This window comes from Euprymna scolopes, chromosome 16 (assembly GCF_053919585.1).
Source record: "Euprymna scolopes isolate OS-2025 chromosome 16, ASM5391958v1, whole genome shotgun sequence".
Lineage (NCBI taxonomy): Eukaryota > Metazoa > Mollusca > Cephalopoda > Sepiida > Sepiolidae > Euprymna > Euprymna scolopes.
Window position 1 is genome coordinate 50,329,829 of NC_136497.1, and position 20,950 is coordinate 50,350,778.

Sequence of the window (20,950 nt, forward strand, 5' to 3'; positions counted from 1 at the left end):
CAATGTAAAAATGATCGCTTATCTCTAAACTTTCATCTGGCTGATACTTGTTTTTTCTAAAACTCAACTGTTTAAACGGTTTTATATCAGTACATTTTAGGCCATTTTTGTGTCCGCCTGGTCAATTTGTGCTAATGACGTGATCTTTTCATTTGTGTTATAGTCGAGACCCTGGATGTGTTTGGTAATTGTGATTTGCGTGACTGTTTTCATTCTTTGTCAAGTGATATTCCCTTTTGTCTCTGATTCTGTGCTTATATCTTATATACGATCATCCACGTTTGTCATGCCTCTTAGTTATCGTGGTAAATGGATTTGTGAAAAAAAAATTTCTTCCAGAAACTTTTTTACAATTTCACATTTGCTTGATCAATTATTTAAAATGTAATCCTGTGTTTCTAACAAAATTTCTCTTGGAAATTTTCTTCCAACTTTATCTTGATCATAAAAAAAACAAGTAAGCAGTTTTTTCTTTTCATATCCTTCTAATATCTATATCTCTCTAATAATCCTTGCTTTCTAGGTATTAATACAAGTTATTTGAAAGTATCCTTAAGAACTTTTTCAATTAAGATTTTATTGTCCAGAAAAATATTTAAATAAATTTTGGAGTTTGCATATCTCTAAAGTTGAGGTTGTATTATATAATCTGTCTCTGGTTTATGTTTTTCGTATTTTGTTAATGCTCATATTTAAATCCTAGGTTTTAATTTGGTTTTATATTTCAAATGCTTTTCTTTATATATTCTCATCTTTCTACTTTCAATTGTTGTGTAGGGGGTTTGAGCAGTTGAGGAGGAATGATCTATCTCTACTGCAGGCTTCTCAAGGGAGGTAACTTTTTTTAACATTCAACTATTGGTCGGCTTTCCACATGCCTTGATCTATTAATTGGTAATAACCAATTATCTAATTTTCTATAGTAATCATTGTTGCTGCAGAATAAAATGTCTAGTCCTTGCAATGAAAAGTTAAATCACTAAAACAAGGGGAAAAGAAAAAAATATCCCCTGGTGCATGGCATTTGTATGTGTGTTTGGGTGAATGTGAAATAGCTGTGCTCCTCCTCCAAGCCCTCCCACCCTTTCCTGACCTTGTGGTCCCAAATCTGTTGGTGTTGTGAGCCGTGTCTGTCTGTGTGTGTTGTCACTGTCTGTTTGTTTGGACTTCAGGAGAAGAAGGCTACCCCATTCAAAGTTGGACCAGCATTGAACAGCTCCAAGTCGGGCCTCTTGCCTGACCCTGTGTTTCCAAACCCTTCAATGATGAACAACCCCTTAGTGAAGGGCTTGGCCAATCAGAATCCAAAATGTAAGTATTCAAAACTATAAATGCTGACAACCAATCCTCCACCTTCTCCTCCTTCTATTTTTCTTTTACTACTATTCCTCTTCCTCCTACTGTCTCTTGGTAATGTGATTGCTTCCAGTGGGTTGACTTACTCTTTACAATTCATTGATCCATTGAAGCTCATTAGTTGTGCTTGCTGTACCATTAAACATCTCAATATTCGCTATGTTAATGTATTTTTGTAAATGTCTTTTTCTGTGAGTAGCATTTGTCATTCTAGTCGTTTATGACCATTATGCTTTGTATGAAACCATTCTGTTCAATATCACTATTCAATAAGAACCTTTGATCTTATCTAAATATCTTGCTAATTATGACAAATTTACTCTACTTTAACAGTCCATTTTGTAACAAATACACATCTTGATGAAAATTTTATTAGTAAAATTTTGAATAACAATATTTGGTTGAACTCTTTCGATATAAACTAAAAGATTTATTTTTTCTAATAAATTCAAATTTAAACCTCACTTTAGATTATAAGGATTCTAATTTAATAAATTATATTGATTTATTAACTTTTATTCTATTAAGTTTATAAATCTATGCAAGTTGAAAGGAAGTTATTGAATATTTAAATATTTTTGTGTGCCATAAAAAATAGAATTTAGGCTAACTAAAACATTTTTCTCTCAATATTTTGAAAAGATTAAGAGATGAAATCCTAAGAATTGAAATCTAATTTTATTCAAATGATTTATCAAGTTTCCCTTCATTTACGACTGTTTCATGGTATAGCAAGTTTTTACAAGAATCTTACTAAAACACAAAATACTGACCTCTTTGATCACAGCATAGAAATAAAGCAAAGACTTTCAGTGTTCTATCAATTCTTTACTTTCCTCTAATTTGTATGTGGATAACAAGTGTTTTGTAGCCTGATGAAACATAGCTTTGAGAGTAGGCGGAAGTATCGTCTTCGATTTTTATAATTTATTCAATTTCATTACCAATTAATACGAAAGGATTAGTTGCACAGATATAAACATGTACTTAGCTTTAACACCGTACAGTAGTTTCACAGTAGCAAGGAAGAGTCATCAGTATCTCAAATTTTTTTTATTCATAAATCAAAAATATTTGTTATGCATAATATACACACCTGCATTTTGTTGAATATAAATCATTTTTGCTTGCATATTTTGATAGGTCTTTACAAGTTTCCTGGAACGAATAGATTCATCAAGAATCTTGAATGAGTCTATACCAAAATAGACAAATAGATTTTCCATTATTTTACTGTAGCTAATGGCAGGAATACACGAGTTGTTCCAAAAGTAAAACCTTTTTTTTTTTTGTACTTAAAAAGTTCAGCTACAGAGATGGGAGTGGTACCATTAAAATGAGCGACTCTTTGTGCTCCAGAATTTATTTTTCTACATGGTAACCACCATTCTCAGTGCACTTTTGCCAGAAATTCAATGACACATGTCCATGATGAGTTGCTTTCTTAGTCTCACACATCAATATCTGTAACAGATAAAACTTTCAGGTCATGAATGCAGATGTTCAGTCTTCATAACAGTGCAATTTGCAATACCCTTGGATCCGTTTGGGTGAGAAAAAAAAAAGAAGGCATTACTTTCGGAACACCCCTCATATATAATATATATTAGTGATGGGATGATTCCAAAATTTTTCCTGATTTCGATAAAATTAAAGATTCCAATTCTATAAAAATTCTAAACGTTTAGAGATTTAATGCTTTTGAAAAATGTTCAAATGTCTGGAGTTCTGTGATAAATCTTTGTTCTTATTTTTACTACATGCGTAAACATGATCTCCTTGAAATCGCATTGAACATAGAATATAGCAAACTTATCTATAATTACACATGCATTAACATAAAATTCATACTATTTAGACACTGTTGGTCTCTTTCCCAACACATTTGAAGTACTGGTGGCAGCAGTTTACTTTTCTGAAGTCTTTATGTATCCGTTTCATTAACTCTCATCTTAAGTGAACAGCAAAAAAAAAAATCTGAAAAGATGCTCTCATAAACAGGCACATCTATGGTTGCCATTTGAAAAAGAGTGCCAAAAATATCAACATTTTTTTATCCTCCATATGAGCTATCATCAGGCTACTCTTAACACTATTTGTATGTGGCATACAATGTCTGGCTTATCTAATTAACAATCTATTTTGAACTATTTCCTTTCATCCTTGTCACATTTGCTTTCTCTTGCATAACTAGAAGTACTTGAAACTTTAATCCGCACAATATAAGAAGAGCTTGTGCCATCAAATATTTTCTGTTTTATCATTTATAGATGCATTCTCCTGTTAAAAATATTTGTGATTAGAGCAAAGAGAAAAAAAAATCACCTCCCTTCCTTTCTCTTATTGCATACATTTTTTTCATACCAATGTTTGATTGAGCGTGTTTTTTGTTTAAATGCATGATTGTCCAATTTGGTGTGAAGGGAAGCGGGGTTAATATCTTTGCGCGCACACACACACATTTGTGCAGTTTGGCAGAATTCATTCTTTCAAGCTTCTTTCATTCAATAAGATATTTGATCTGTTGGCCTTTTTTTGTTTTTGTTTTTTCAAAAATTCTTCCTAACTTTACATATAAACTGAAAACAACCCTTTTCCAAGGGTCATATATGTTGTCTTTAACTTTAATATTTATTTATGCACTTTTTTTAAATGGGTTATGTATTATGATTTATTATAAAAATCATACTCATGTCTATAATTTGAACTAGATTGTCATCTTGAATTTTTTCCATTCCTTTTTATATTAAAGATCTTTCATTTCTGCTTTGCATATCTGATCAAGCTCCATGCATATGCTTACAATTTCTCTGGAAACTGAAATTAGTCAAAAGCTCAAACTGATGAAAAATTAAAGATCACAATGATTTGGCTGAATGATTGTGTGTTGATAGGGGTTTCTTTACAGTTTTACTCAAGTTTTGTTAGAATATCGGGAAAATGGTCAAGAAATCAAATATGCAGAAAAAATGTCTTAATGGTATAACATTTTATTTATAAATCATTCATTGGTCTGGCTCTAACCAACTCACCTGTCAAGCATATGCATTTTCAAATGAATAAGGAATTCTCCGAAACATTCTCCTGATTGATTTCAACTGAAAAATATCTTGCTTAACCTATCAAGAATAAAAATAATTTCAACTAGTTTCATAAGGAATTTTCTTCTATATTATTGAACCCATACTACACTGCATCTTCATTGTGGTAACAAATGAATTAAACAAATTCAATGGAGTATTTTTTTTTTTTTTTTATTAATATAACTGGAAAATCTGTTGCCAAAATCAATAATCCATATTTTTTGTTCATATGAATTCAATCAACATTTTGGGTTGGTGGTAGGAGAGTGGTCATCATGTAATACCAGTCTACATTTCTTATGAAATATAGATGGATTTGTTTTAGTAATGAATTTTTGATCTTCATAATTTTATATAAAAAAAAATTAATATGGCAGATTAGCTAGGACAGTAAAAAATATTATTGAAGCCTATGTAACAATTTTATCAAGTGATACTCTAAATGTACACATTTTTTCATGATCAAATAAAACTGAAGAGTTCAAGCTGCCTATTAGATATTAAAAATCAATTGAATTGTCATTTATCTGATTGCTTTAGGCTATCTTACAAATATTTTTCTGTTATCAGTTTAAAAAAAAAGTACTTGAAATGTTTTGTACAACACAAATAGTGGAGTTCAGTTTTTAAGTCACTCTTGCGGTCAAGAATGTATTACAAATGTTTTAGAATAATCGATCAAAGAGGTAACTTGGACAAACCAATTTACACTTGAGCACTGATATATCAAAAGTAAAATATTCCTAAAGTTTCATGGGGTTTTTCAAATTCTTAACTTTAATTGAATGACACATTTTATTTTAATTGTTTTCCAAAAAAGGTTTGGTTTGTTAGAGAGAAAAAAGGAACTATTTCTTTGATAGTTTTTTTTTTGGGGGGGGGGGGTGTTAACTACTCAAAATGAGTGTGTGTGTGTGTGATCTGACGAGGACCGGTGTGTCAACATGATTATGCCATATATGAAGTTAAGCAACATCAAGCCTGGTTAGTATCAGATGGGTGACCATTTGGGAATTCTAGACGCTGTTTGTGCTCTTCACTTATCTCGGCATAAATTCCAGTTATCTAGAACCTCTGCCACTGGTATTTAACGACGCTGACTCAGAAGAGGTGTGGTTGGAAATTGCGCAATTCTTGCCACAAAAATTCCACACACAGGCACCTTACAGTGGGTATCCATAGTCTAAGACTGAAGGTAGCTACCATATGTATGTGTGACATTGTTTGAGGAACAGTCTCTACCAAACTTCCGTCAATTTTCTAATCTATAGATTTGAAGCTTGATATATTGGAGATTTGGACTTGTGGAAACAGATTCGATTTGGTCTTTAGCTGAGAAAGTAGTTGCTGAGGGGGGGGGGGGCGGTCAAAATTTTTAAAAAAAATGGAACTTAGCAGGTACAAGTCTATTTAAAATATTCTTCTACGCATGTACAAATATACATTCTATATGTTAACATCAGTTAAATTTTAACGTTTTATTATCCATCTGACGATAGTTCAAATGATAATAACCAAGGTTGGAGAGCTATGTGTAATGGCTTCAATTTTAGTTGATGACACTTTTGAAATCACTACTATATATTGGATACAATATAATAATCAGTAGATAATTGACTAATAATAAATACAAACTCCATAAATTAAAATATATTTAAGCATATTTTATGACCAGGCAACACTGGATGGCTTGCTTATATATATATATATAATTATGTGCATAAGTCATATAGCTCAAATGGTGTGGAATAAATATATATATATATATATATATATATATATAACATCCTCAAAAATGCATTAACAAAAAAAGCACTGATGCAAAAATAAACATTTGAATTTAATAAAAATATATTCATGGTCACCATTGCTTGATATATTAAGACCTCATTTATAACAGTGATGATTTTCCAAACATTTCAGTTGTATGTGTGCATGTGTGTATGAAAATAGACAAATGAATTCAACAAAATCATTAAATACACTTGTTGCTGCATCTTTACTATAACAATGCCATGAAAAAAAAATGCCCCTCCCCTTTGATAGTCCAATTTAGGCTTGGATGTTGTCTATTTTGAGAACTAGATTTTATTTTTGACTTTACTTGTAACCTAATATTACTGATGTGTGTATAAACTGTTGGCTCACTACTTGAAAGTTTGATTCTAATTTTTTTAACGGCAAAATTGGGGAGGAGGGTTCAAAGTTTACTTTTTCTTTTTACAATCCGTTTATTTTTCAAATTTTATGGACTGCTTGAAAAGTTTTCTTTTTTCTCTAGAGTTATTGACTAAACATTGATCTTTTTTAGTTATAATCATCAAAATAGTTGATTTAACAATTAACATCGATGCCATTAATGTGTATTCTCACTTAGTTTAAATATTTTAGAAGCTCATTTTGAGTGTTATAGAAATCTAAAGCAAGCTGCACAAAAAAAAATCTTTCATTATTGTAGAAAATTATTGTGCTATTTTGATATTAGTCTGATTTCCCTTCAGAATGAAACCCAAACGTTTCTATATAGCTTACTTGCCATGAGTACTGTTTTATACTACTACAAAGCTCTATTTGTGTATTGAAGTGAAGTAAATGTTGAAACAAAAATATATATTTTGTATAACTAGCCTTACTGGTCCTAAAATATGATTACATATATTTGAATTCCTGCAGAGTTCATATTTATTATTTACAGAGCCAATTCTGTATTGGATATTATATATAATACTGATTTCAAGTCTTTAAATAAAAAAAAATAACTTGGGTGCTATCAACTAAAATTAAACCCAAGACCTTTAGCACGCCAACTGCATTCCTTTATTTAGCGCTCCAGTCGCATTCCCTACTATTTGAGCTAACCCGACAGAAGAAAGATTTAAAATTAAACCACTTCATGTTATGAATGAATTTGTGCATGTGCAAAGGTAATAGAAATAGGTTGACAAGTTGAAATGACCATATTGCATTTCAACTTGCCGACATATTTATGTACATGTTATTTATTTCATCCAAACAAAGATTTTACTTATCAGAAACTATTCTTGGTGTATGATTACTATTTCTTGTTAACTTCAGTGTTATGTGACCAGTAGTTTAAGAGTTTATCAGTTAAACAAACACGCACATATGTACATCTGTTTTATTTATATGGTTTGTATAACATGGCAGATGTTACATTTTATTATAACAAAAAAATCAAACAAATGGATACTTTTATTATGATAATAAAATGTATTTCCTTTTTAAATGAGAAACTATTTAAAATGCACTCATGAAAGTTTAATTCCAATGGTTTATTGTGATCATGAATAATTTTCACTTTTCTATTTTGCTGCAGCTGTAGTTTTGTCTTTATTATAATAGCAAAAATCAAAATATTGAATTTCAAATAAAACCAATGTTATTTACTTAATTCTCATGTCATAGTAATGAACATATCCAAAAATTATGAGAAACGGTAAGGTAGAAAATTAATTATTGATGGAAACTGTTTTTGAAGATAATTATCAGAAATTGAATTTTGCAAAAAGAAAAAAAAAAACTGGAGAGTTCTAATTGTAACAAGAGATAAATATTTTCTGAAAACTAGAAATTTTTGGTCAATTTAGTAAAACTTAATTTTCATTCACTAATTGTCTTTGAAAACTCATTAATAATTTTCTACCTTATCGTTTTTCATAATTTTTGGATATGTTCATTGTGATATGACAATTAAATAGATACCATTGGTTTTACTAGATTTAATTTTTGTTATATCAAAAAAAAAAACAGTTGTTCATGATTGAATTATCTCCCTTAGTGTTACCCTATATATTATAAAATAAATTGTTTTTTAATGTCATGGCCAAGGTTTCACACTCCTAGCGATCATTAGACTACTCAACGCGATAACTTTAGTTGCCTTTTCATTTCTGAAATTTTTCCATATTTAAATTGAATTAATTTGGAAATTATATTGAACCAGACTTGCATTATTATAGTTAACTGACATTAATTATATTTATACTAGAAGGCTTACTCAACATAACCATGGTAAATTTTTTCTATTTCTTCTAAATTAATTTATTTTTATCAAACAATAGATTGTAATAAAATTAAAATAGTCTTGTTGCGAAATGTACAAAATATAAAACATTTAATTTCCTGATTTTATTTTTAGTTATCTCAAACTATTAGATTTATCTTAAAATAAAGCTATATTTTATTTAATAAAATGTTTTGTATACATCAAATTATATATCTACAAACTAGTATGTGGTACGTACCTGTTTAGGTGGTAGTTGTAAAGTTTGAATAGGCGTAAGGGTGGATAATGTGGAAATTTGGATATCTCTGGTTCTGATAAAAATTTTATCATGGTTATACACAAATTTTATACCCAAAATTTCAGTTTCTTTAGAGTATATTAAGAGGTTTATTTTTATTTTTTGTGAAGGGGGTATCCCATTAAATTTAACAATTTCCATTTCACATAGAATTTGTTCAATAGTCATCAAGCAAGCAAGATTTTCTGAATTTCAATTACCCCCCCCCCTCCCAAGCTTGCCATAATAAATTTTGGAATCAGTATTATTCAATGGATTTGGATCAAAATTAGAATAAAGATTCTAAACATAAGGTAGAGTAGTATGTATGTAATATATTAATTTTCGTAATGGTACAAAAGTGGTGCAAAACAGTTTTTTTTGTTTTTTTTTTATTATTTTTTTATAATTTTATTAAGCAAAATAACCATTATAGGATGGTGTTGTAGCTGCTTTGCAACCAACTATTTTGTGCTTATTTAAATTGTTTCTCAAAATTTTATTCTATAAGTTCAACTAACAAAAGACCCACATTCTTCAATTCATTGAATTGAAGATGGAAGTTGCTCTTGATTATTCTTCTTGAAACTTAATTTGTCACAGAAACTTTTTATTTGGCAAACGAGTATCTTTGTAAGAACAAGATGATCAAATTTTGCATTTGATACTTTAAAGATTTACCTTTTCAGTGTTGAGGGTGCATGATTCTCAATTAATTTGAAGAATTTTGGAAATTTTTATTTGATGTTTTATACATAGTCTAGGTCTCACTGGTATAAAAAGGAAAGTAATTAAAACACAAGTTTAATATACTGGGATTTAAACATTATGCTTGATTTCATGTAACTGAATCAAGTTGATTTCTAGGCCAGAAGTTTTTAATGCATAAGAAAAATGTCTTGTGGATTCTGAATTTAACAAAATCAATCTTTAGGATATAAGAATTCCCTGAGAAGAGAATGTATAACTTTGGCTTTGGTACAGTGTCTGAGAAGGGGTTCTTTAATTGTATTTCGTTCAGAACAAAATCTATATTGTTGTGCAAAAAATGTATTTTTCTCAAATATTTTATTCATTGTTACCAAATATTTGTATTATACATGAGAAACCTCAAGACAAACTGCTCAGTATCCTTTCAAATAGATCTATATCCACAATAAATAACTGATAATAAATTGTACTTAGTTTAGAACTTTACTGCAATTTCACAGTAACACTGATTCGATGTAAACCTGGCTAGTCTATAACACTTCGGATTATTTGAAATGTGAGTACTACCTGGTGTTATAGTCAAATTTGGCAAATCTGAGCTTCCACCAGGTAGAACTTGGATTATGCATCCTTCACTGTCTCTTTCGATATGTAGCGTGACAGCCGTTTGATTTTGACAATCGGTTTGTCCTTGGTATTAGCGGCAGTACGTTGATGCCTATCTAAACTGGCCTATATATAATTCATGGAGTTGTGATTTTATGGGTAGAGGACCAGATATTGGAACTGTTTAAATTTTCAGACAGCAACTTTTAGATTTTGCTAGAGGTGTGAGACTGTGCTGAGTCTTGATATGGCCTTCCTGCAACCACCTCTCCACTCACTGTTTGATAAGTGAATATTGACTATATAGCAATCTGAATTGATCCTGGATTGATTTTCAAAAATATGGGGCAGCATTATATAGCCATCGCTGGAAACAAATCTTTGAATGAGCTTAGTTTTTAAAGTGCAGGATTTTGAACCGACTATAGACTTGCCACCTGTTCTGCACATTGCGCTACTGGCCATGTGAAGAACCAGAGCACAAAAACGGCTCTCCATTGCACTTTTTGCTATTAAATTGATTTTGAACACCTTGTATCTTATGAGGTTCTGTCTTTGTATCAGAATGATATCTATTTGTTTCATTCAGTTTAAGTTGTCTAGGTGATTTATGCAGATATATTTGCAAAGAAGTAGATCAAAGGAATTTCAAAAAATGTTATTTTATTTCAACCTTGTGACATTCGCATCTTTCAGAAAAGGACATGTATGCACATTTTAAATATGAACCTTCCCTTCTTTTGAGAGAACGGATTGATTTATTATGGGTTGCTGAGGAATGACAAAGGGTGTTCACAGCAAATTCATTAGAAATGTTGTGCTGGATTTTACCACTGTAAATTAACTTGATACCTAACATTGTGGCAGTAAAGGGGCAGGTAAATATGTGACAATAGAATGGTCCTCCTTAAAAACAATAGAAAAGAACTTGAAACGCCCAAAATGGCAGATATTTCAAAAGATAACACAAAATTCAAAAGTATAGTGTTTAAGCAGTCTTGCAAATGTCATTAACAAAACAAATTCTTTATTTTTATAATTCAGATATCTAAAACTGCTTCTCTTTTGTAATTCAGCAAAAGCAGATTTTTTTTTTTTTTTTTTTTGTCTTGTGATTTTATTTCTCTTTCTCGCTTTTTCTTTCTCTTTTCCACAGTTATCCTATTTTGTCTTATTCCTTTCCATCTTTCTGGAAATGTTGATTTTTGCCACACTCCAAACAATTCACAATGGGGCGGATAGGAGTAGTAGTAGAAGACTTGATTCATTAGAAAATTACTTCCTGTCTCCCTTTCCCATCTCCCTCGCATATACCCTTGGAGGTGGGATCTTTCTTTTGCTAACGAGTTGTTTTTTTTTTGGGGGGGGGGGTTATTTCTTGGATAAAACTTGTTTTAAATTTATCACAAAGAAGCTTGGAGAAATCCTTCTACACAAAAAGTTAATTTTAACAGAATTTAAATTTAAACGCAAAAATGAAATTAAAACACAAGTTGATACTTTCAGTGTGAGAAACAAACTATTGTAGATTAACATCCTTTGCTACTCCCCTTTACAAAATGCAATTCTTTTAGATAATCGTGTACGATTACCACTTGGAGTAAAGGTTGGTAATGGGATTATGGCAAGATATTTGGAGTCTTTGTAACTTTCAATTTATGTGATTCGTCATGAAATAGTAATTGAACCAAATTGTTCTAAAGCAGTAACTGATTTTGTGAAAATAGTAGTTGACCCCTCCCCCTCTCCATATGCTGAATTAGTTTTTAGAATAGTCTCTTATGGATGCTGGAAACATACAGTTCTGAAATATTAAGAAAAAGGTGATTTACTTCTAAATGGAAACTAAAGTTTACAATATTTTAATTTAGAAAATAATTTTACAACTAAAATATTGACATAAACAAATATTATGTAACTCATGATCATAGATGTGGAATAGATGTTTATAAAAACTCAATTAGAATATTTAATTTTTAATTTCTGTTACTAATTTGTTATTTGATGTGAACTAAAAGCAAAATCCACTGAAATATTTGATCCCAAAGTATAGATTTTGCTCAGAAGATACTTGGTCAAATATTTTAATCATACAAAGGAAGAAAAAGATTTCTCTATTGGATACTAAAGTTTCTTTTGTCTGAAAAAGAATTAGATAATTATTGTTTTTAAAATCTGTTACCGTCGATATTAAAATTTAAATGTTTTTAAGTGCATGTACAGATTTGTTACAATTTTGTATTTCCATGTTATGAATATTTTTATATTAATATTGTATCTGTCATAAAAAATTCAGTTTTTGTATAATATCCATTAGTGCAATTGTTTATCCGAAAGCAGGCATAAAACCATGTAGAATTTTACTGTTGTTGTAAGCAACTACCGCTGTTAACATGTTAAAAAAAGTCTTCATTTTAACCAGTTTACACAGGCTTAAAAAGGAAAATGTCTTGAAAGGGCCTTGAAAATCATAATCTTTGTCTAGTTATAATTGTGAACGAATATTAAAAATAAAATTGAAATACATTCTTTTTAAATGGCATCCTACTAGTATTTCTGGTATTGTCAATACAAGAGTTATGTCCCTTTATCACAAAACTACCCAATGATATCCTTATACTTTATGGATGTAGCCGAAGTAAGATTCAAAAGTAAAACAAATGCAGTGTAGACCAATCCACAATAGGGAAAACAATTTAATTTCGCTTTGTAGGCCAAATATGATTCGGGCAATGTAAATATGAACTAGAAATGATTAAAAATTACTGAATGACGTAGTAGACAGTAATGTAGTGGTGAGTTTTAGCTGTTAATAGTTGACCAGTTTTCTTGTGTACGGTACTGTAGAGGACTTCATGTAAATAACTGACCTTTAAAACTACTTCATAAAATAAATGAAAGCAACTTTTCCTGTTGCTAATTACTAGGTTTTTCATTCATTGTTTATATATCAAATTTTGTTTGGAAAACTTTAATTTTATCCAGAAAAGTCCTTGAAAATGGACATTAAAAATCTGTGTAAACCCTGTTAACAATTGTGTAAGGAAGTGTGTAACATTCAAGATGGACATGAGCATTAATTATCAGCTTCTTACACTGAACCGCATCAACTGATTTCACAAGAAACTTTTTAACTAATAAGTTACCACACTTATCAAGGCTAATAATCCGCTTAAGCATAAGGATTAATGAGATGGATAGATCAAAAGTCAACCTAAAACCGGTTAATTTTGTATATTGAATATTGTTCATAGAATGTGAGAACTAAATGTAAATATATTGTCTGAAACAATGCTAGCTGTCTCGTATCTCACTGTGTAAGAGGTTTATCTCAAGACAATATATTTCACAATAAGAAAATATTTTTAAGGTCAATGAAATGAGGTAAATGTTGAGTTTTGCAGATTCTTCAAAAATTTTGTATAAGCAATTTTTTTTTTTTTTTTTTTTTTTTTTTCCCCTCTTTAAGATTGACATAATGAACGTTTTCGGGTTAAAATCAATTTAATATAAAGTAGTAAAACACTTTAATACATTGTATCATGAGCAATAACAAAAATGATCATCACACATGCCGCCATCTTGTAAATTCATGGAAATTGGTTGATTATACTCGCATATTTACTCCTTTAAAAAGTGTTTTCTACAAATTTTGTTCATAATATTAATGGATTTTAACTCCAAGAAGTTCATCATGTTATAAATTAAAAAATATATATATATCGTCTATGCACAATTTTTTTTAATTAAAATCTCTCTGCAAATCTCAACATTAGTTTGAAATGGTATTTATTTCAAGTTATTTTGTGAAGTACTCGATACTGTAATTAAAATATATATATATATATATATATATATAATGACTAAATAACAATTCTAAGTTAAATTCACTGTACAGTTTCCAAAAGTATACTAGTTTTCAAAGCTTGCATTTCAACACTACTTTAAGTGATTGAATGTTCCTGTTACTATCCTTAAAAAATCTATTAACATTAAAGTTTATGCATGAAATATTTTTTATACAATAGTGATGCATAAGTGTTTATCTTACTCATAGTTGAAATTTTTTATAAAAATGCACTTGGTCAGTGTTTTTTTTTTTTTTATCACAGCAATAAATTTATATGGTTCCTTCTGCACACAAATGTGCATGAGATTTGTACTTATGCCTGCATGATACTGCACTTGTGTGCACTTAGACTAGTTTAGATAACCATATAAAGAATACTTCTGTTTTAAACAATCCATCTACAATCACAAGAGCAAACCTTTTTAACTAATTCTTAAAATTGTTTTTTTGAGAGCAATATTAGGTGCATTAAGACTGTATCGTTAGCATGTATAACTTTCTCAACGAAGGTGAACACTGCACATCTTTTACCTTGTCTGCATGTGATGCTACCACACTCGTTATCATCTCTTTGCTGGAAGTTTTCTTATTTCTCTATCCCAGGTTTTCATTGAAACTTAAACAAAAATATGTAGCTGCAATGATAAAAACTTTGAGAATTTTCGCGTTTTCTTCAAGACAAGATCGTGATCTTATTTTAACGATGGGTTTATGTAATTTGCACATTTACTGATGAAAAGGAAATTTCATTTGGACATGCTATAATACTCGTTTATAGAGATGTAGAGGCACGTCTATAAAAATTTATTTCATTTTTTTTTTGTTTTTTTTTTTTTGTTTTTTTTTGTTTTTTTGTTATAACTGTGCAAATAATCTCTCCCATTAAATATGGATGGAATTTGCTAAATCGTTGTCTTGGCTAAGAGCAAGGTGCAGTATCTGTTCTGATACTACACTTTATGTTTTCTGTTCTTGATCAGTGGATGAGAAATATTTCTAAACTAAGACATTTTTTGTCCAAATCCAGAGTGCTCCTTCTTGAGAGCTTGATTTCCCCCACATTAAAAATCAATCTTGTGTCTAACTCTGTTCTCACAGGGAGACAAGTAAATAAGAACACAGCATTAACTACATTTTAACACTAAATTTTATTTTTGTTTCGTCGTTTTAAAAGAATATGGTATGTTTGTATGAATATCTGTTATGTGGAGTATTTGTTAAATGGGATTGAAAATACTTTCAAGTATTTTTAGTTTGATTGGTAGGTGATAATGTGTATAGAATTGTGAAACTGTTTTGGATCTAGTTGCAGAAATTGCACACCTGGGTAAAATACTAAATTGCTATTGTTTAAGCATTGTCTCCTTTTGTCTCAAAAGGATGCATAATGGTGTTTATAATGAAGCAAAAGTTGTGCACTTCTTTTTAGTCAACATTGCTTAATTCAAGACACTTGGAAATAATGCCAAGATATGCATTCATACTTTTCCAAAGAACATTTCTAAACATGGTACAGTAGCTGGGACCAAATCTACAGGAACACTATATGTAGAGAGTTGAGCAGCAAGATGTCTGTTCACATTACATTTGAACTTTTGTGTGTTAGTAGTCAGGGAAGTAGGGACCCGGGAGGGAATTTCAAAATCTAGTAGTTTGGGGGAAGACTCTTTTAGAGTAGAAAACTTCCCGGTATATAGATCTAGGGTCTCTATTGTGTAGGTGTGAGATTTTGCTGCTTGTCAGGTTAGTCGTGGATACATCGAGGGGGGGAAGGTACAAGTGCTTAAAGTTTGGCAGATCACATTCTATTAAAATACTTATAAAATAGGCACAGGGATGCAACATTTCGGTGATGGTTAGTTTGGGGTTTGGTTGATTTTTTTTTTACCTTGTCTAAGAGTGAGAAACTAGTGGCAGATGCACCTGCCCAGATGTAACAACAATATTCGATGCATGGATGGATGATGGCCTTTGTGGAAATATAGGATACTCTCAGATATGAGTAATTTTCTAGTATGATTAAGAGAGCCCACTTTCTTTGTAGCAACCTTGACAATATCCTCAATGTATTTGTTCTAATTCATGTTGTTTATAAATGTTAAGTCAATGAGTTTAAACGTATCGTTATTTAAACATTAGTCATGGCAATCATTGGTTGAGAAGGAAAGAAGCTTAGTCTTGGTAGCATTAAATATTACAATTCATTTATGGCCTCATTCCACTACAGACTGGAAGTTTTCTAAGGTTTCAGCCATTGCCTTAGATATGTGTTCATTCGTTTTTCCTCTCGTATCTGTTATATGAAGGTCATTCATGAATGTCAGCAATAATAAAGGCCCAAGAATCAACCTCTGTAGCACACCTGCATTTATATCACATTTTGATGTATGACAAAGACAACCAGTATTTTGGCTTTTATCTAAGAAGGATTTGTTTACATTAAATATTCGTCCACTAATACCATATAATTAAATTTTCATGGAGGAAGTAGCTTTCTTGAATTTATGATACAAAAAAAAAACTCTAAAGTGTTTTGCTAAGGTAATCTGCTGCCACTCGGTTTTCTAAAATCTATAATTTTTACTTTTTTACTTGTATTCATTTCTTGAAGTGCTCAATAAGTATATGGTATAAGGTATTATTTAGAATTCAATATGGATGCCAGCATTCACCACCAGCTTCTCAAGCCACCTGGTAACTGCATTAACTCATTTTAACAAAGAATTTTCACTCACTCTTTAAAGAAATGGATAGCTTGATTGTTGAATAATAATGAATTCTGAAAGCATTAAAAAACTATATATATCACTTAACCATAACAGCAATTTTTCACACTTTGTCAGAAACATCATTCATTGAATGTGAGGATTAAGGGACAATAGTGGAATAGCCTCTTTCTTCCCAACCTATTTTATCAGTTACTCCTAACATTTCATAAGCAATGTTTTTAACAAAGGAAAATGTCTGTTTTGACTGAGTGGTATGTGGAAATGTTCAATTCTCCTGTTATTATTCAACTATCAATTTATTAATGTCATTTAGCCCTTACCTTCAGATGACTTTTTTAGTTTTTAAACATGGTGGCTCATTAGTTTTAAAATTTAATATAATTCTTTTGTGAAATCAGTTGATGCAGATGGCTTAAGAAGTTGGTGAATGCTGGCATTCTTATTGAATTCGAAATAAAACTGCATGCTACACTTTAATAGTAATTTTTTGTAAGATTTGCATTTCATTAATAAATTACAAGCACTTAATAATAGGGAATTTTTTCAATTACCCTGTTTTTTTTTAAAATAGATTATGAAAAATGTTCCCCTTACAAGAAGGGTTCAGTTAAACATGTAAACATCTTGTGAGATACTTAATGTAGAGGGGGTTACAATTTCAGGCTAACTAACCTATCCTCACACTTTTTTAAGATCTATTTCTGAAGTTTATGTAAATTTAAGAATAACTTGCTTTTATTAGGTTGTTGCATAAGTTCCCGTTTTTTTATTATTATTATTTTTTTTTTTTTTTAAAGAAAATCGAAAAATTTTAACAGCAAAAGTTCTTGTGGGACCTAAGCTCAGTTTTTGTGTGAATCCCATTGACTGAAGGTAGCATGAAATTGTCACAAAATCACACTCCTCTTTTCACCCAATTCTCTACGTGTCTGATGGCCATTTTTCTTCAAAAGAACCCTGAGTTGGTCTTCATTTACCTTGATTGGTCTTCTGAAATGAGTGTCGTTGAGGTAAAAATTACCATGTTTGAATCTGGTAAACCAATCTTGAACAGTTCTCTCAGCTATAGCGTTTTCTCCATATATGGCACAAATATCCTTAGTCACTTCACTCACTTTTTGACCTTGATTAAAGGTGAAAAGGTGTCGAAAAGTAGATTTTTTTTTATCTACTTGACAATTCATTTAATGATTCTGAAAAACGAGAAAAAATTATGAGCAAAAAACGACCATTATCTTGTAGAACAATTCAGGTGATCGCTCATCCCCCTCCCAGTACAGGCCAATAAGTCTCCTGTGCGTCATGAGTAAGTTGCTGGAATCTGTTAAATACAGAAGTAATCAACCATCTCAACAAAAATAACCTTAGTGACACTCAATATGGTTTCTGTTCTGCTAAATCTACAGCAGATGTGCTTACAGTTATATCTCATAGGATTAGCAAATCTCTCAACGGAGGCAACCTTTCTAGGGCAATTGCTCTTGACATATCTAAGGCCTTTGATAGGGTATGGCATAAAGGTTTACTTCACAAGATCTCCAGTTATGGTATAGCTGGAAATGTCTTAATTATTAAATCATTTTTTTCTGATAGATTCATAAGAGTAGTAGTTGAGGGGCAAAAATCAGAAGCTCACAGTATTAATGCTGGTGTCCCTCCGGGGTCCATCCTGGGCCCAACTCTTTTCCTGATCTACATTAATGATCTTCCAAATCACATCCTTACATCATTTGTAGACATTTATGCTGATGACACTACCATTTATGGTAGCACATCTAAGACAGTAAATGACCAAGTTCTCTCTGATTCTCTCTCCTCTGATCTTGAGCACGTGGTACAATGGGGGAAAGGAGTGGCTGGTTACTTTTAATGCATCTAAAACCAAGCTTCTCTCTGTACATCATCAACATTCTGATCCACATCTGGCATCAATTGAAATGAATAATTCTCGTCTTGAGGAGGCCTTAAGTTTTGACAAGCTTCTGGGCTTGACAATTACTCCTGATCTTAAATGGAACACGTACATCAAATCTGTTGCCAGGGCCGCTGGAAAAATGGTGGGATCTTTCCATCGATTCAGTAGATATCTCACTGCTGATGCAATTCTCTATCTATATAAGAGCCAGGTACGTCCAAGGATGGAATACTGTTGCCACATCTGGGCAGGAGCAGCTAGAAAGAACTTGTCCTGCCTTGATAGAGTTCAAAATAGACTTTGTAGCCTCATAGGAGATGTCCTTTTCTCTTCCCTGCAACCTCTATCTCACAGAAGAGATGTTGCAAGCTTGTCTCTGATGTATCGTTTATTTTCACGGAAAGTGTTCGACTGAGCTTCAGTCTATGGTCCTCCCTCGCCAAACTTTCACAAGAAACACTCGTCTAGCTGTAAACACTATCAATAATTCCCCCCACTCTTTATCTGTGCCTAAACCTAAATGTAGATTCCATGAACAAAGCTTCTTTCTTAGAACTGCACGCCTGTGGAATTGTCTTCCGTTTTCCAGCTGACTACAATATGGTTGTCTTCAAGTCTAACGTAAACAAGTTCTTGATGAGCCGTTCCATATAAGTTAACAAATTTACCGAATTTTCATTACTAATGATTACTATATTTTCCAATTTCTACTGTACACTCTTTAACCCTTATCCTTGAGTGGCCTCTTGGCCTTGATAATGTGATGTCTCTGTAAAAAAAAAAAAAAAAAAATATTTCTAATGATATATAAAACTTTGCCAAATATCAAAACAGGTTTTAGAACAAAACTTTATGAAACTGCAGGAACTTATGCAACAACCTGATTTTTTTTTTTTTTTTTTTTTTTTTTTAACATCAAACTGTGCCCCCTCCCACTACCACCACTTTAGTTCTGTTTTTGTTTTATGTACTCCTATCAGAACTTATTTTTATCTTGGTGTGGAGGGAGAATGAAATGTTATCCTAATTTAATCTGCCGTTTGACCGTAACAATTGTCTGCTTGTATTTTCAGTATTACAACAGTTCCAACAAGCGCTACAACTTCTGCAAAAGACCTACATACATCAGACAATTGTTCGCAATGCAAAACCAGGTAATTACACTTTCTTTCTTTCATCTGATTGAATGATTATGCTCCCAACCTTATCTTTCCATTTCCCTTATATTTTTACTTCCCATCCTTCCTGTTTTATTTTTATAGATCTAATTAAATTCTGACAACTATTAAATTTGAATCGATTTTTTTTTTAATTGTATCCCTCTCTAATAAAAGGATTATAAAAACTAGCTAAAATCTTAATAGAATTTACACTGTATTATTATTTCACATTCATCTGATGTTTTTTGTTTAGCCTCAATCAACATTTGTCCTTGGTTAATGTAGCTATATTTTATGAGAAGAGGTTAAATATTTTTTTTCTTTTAATATTCAAAGATTTTCTCTTTAGTGTATTCTATTATTTATGTTTGACCTTAAAAAACAAAGTTACAAATGTTTTTAAAACAAATGGTAGGGTTGAAAATAAATTTGAAGCAAAGGATTTTCATAAGAACATCATCTGCCTGCGTGATGCAGTAGAGGAATATGGAAGACAGTATCCCAGCAAAAAAAACTGGGTTGCTGATGCAGGTGTAACAAAGATGGAAAATTTAAATTCCTGGATCGGGCATATGATTGCAAACATTTTAAAAGCTTTTCAGAACTACAAAATGCCTTTGGCATTATATTCATGAGACTGATGCCTCCTTGTAATTCAAGCAGTTTCTGGTTCCCTTCATCAGGGATCACCTCAGTTGCCAAAACTTCATTAAACACCTGATACATCAATGTAACAAATACTATTGGCACGGCCTTCTACTTCTGCAGGAATCTCCTTTGTTGGGAGCCTTACTACACAATTGAAGACCTCTGCAATTCCCCTACTGTTGGCAGGCCTGTATTGCAGTAATACTCCTCTTCATCCAACTCTGTGTAGACTTTTATTGGAGGCACCTTATTGAGCAGTTTGTTGAAATGTTATTCTACTGCACAAGACACTGTCAGTTCAGTGATCACTACAAAAAAAATTTAGTTTCTTCAATTGGGGAAGAGATATGGAGTTAGCAGAAATAAATGGAATTTTTGGAAAAAAGACTCCCTTTAACTTTTGCTCCCACTTTATATCTATGAAATATCTTGGATTGTATAATTCATCATCTGAAGTTATTCAATCTACATTTTTGCAAAATGAGAATTAGTTTCCCATTGTTTTATTTTATTTCAATCTTGGCATAGTCATACATACAATATATTTATACTTTTGGCAATTTCATTATTTAAAATTTCTAATTTTCA

At 31.2% G+C, this 20,950-nt stretch overlaps 1 protein-coding gene across 2 annotated transcripts in view; it reads left to right on the forward strand.

The window, feature by feature from the left end:
* Positions 1 to 20,950, forward strand: part of LOC145295938 (uncharacterized) — a 132,810-nt gene that overhangs the window by 93,681 nt on the left and 18,179 nt on the right. For both annotated transcript variants that reach the window (XM_080141818.1, XM_080141819.1), the window contains exons 6-7: positions 1,173 to 1,311; positions 19,628 to 19,708. In XM_080141818.1, coding sequence (XP_079997944.1) covers positions 1,173 to 1,311; positions 19,628 to 19,708 — 220 coding nt within the window. The remainder of the gene's footprint in view (positions 1 to 1,172; positions 1,312 to 19,627; positions 19,709 to 20,950) is intronic.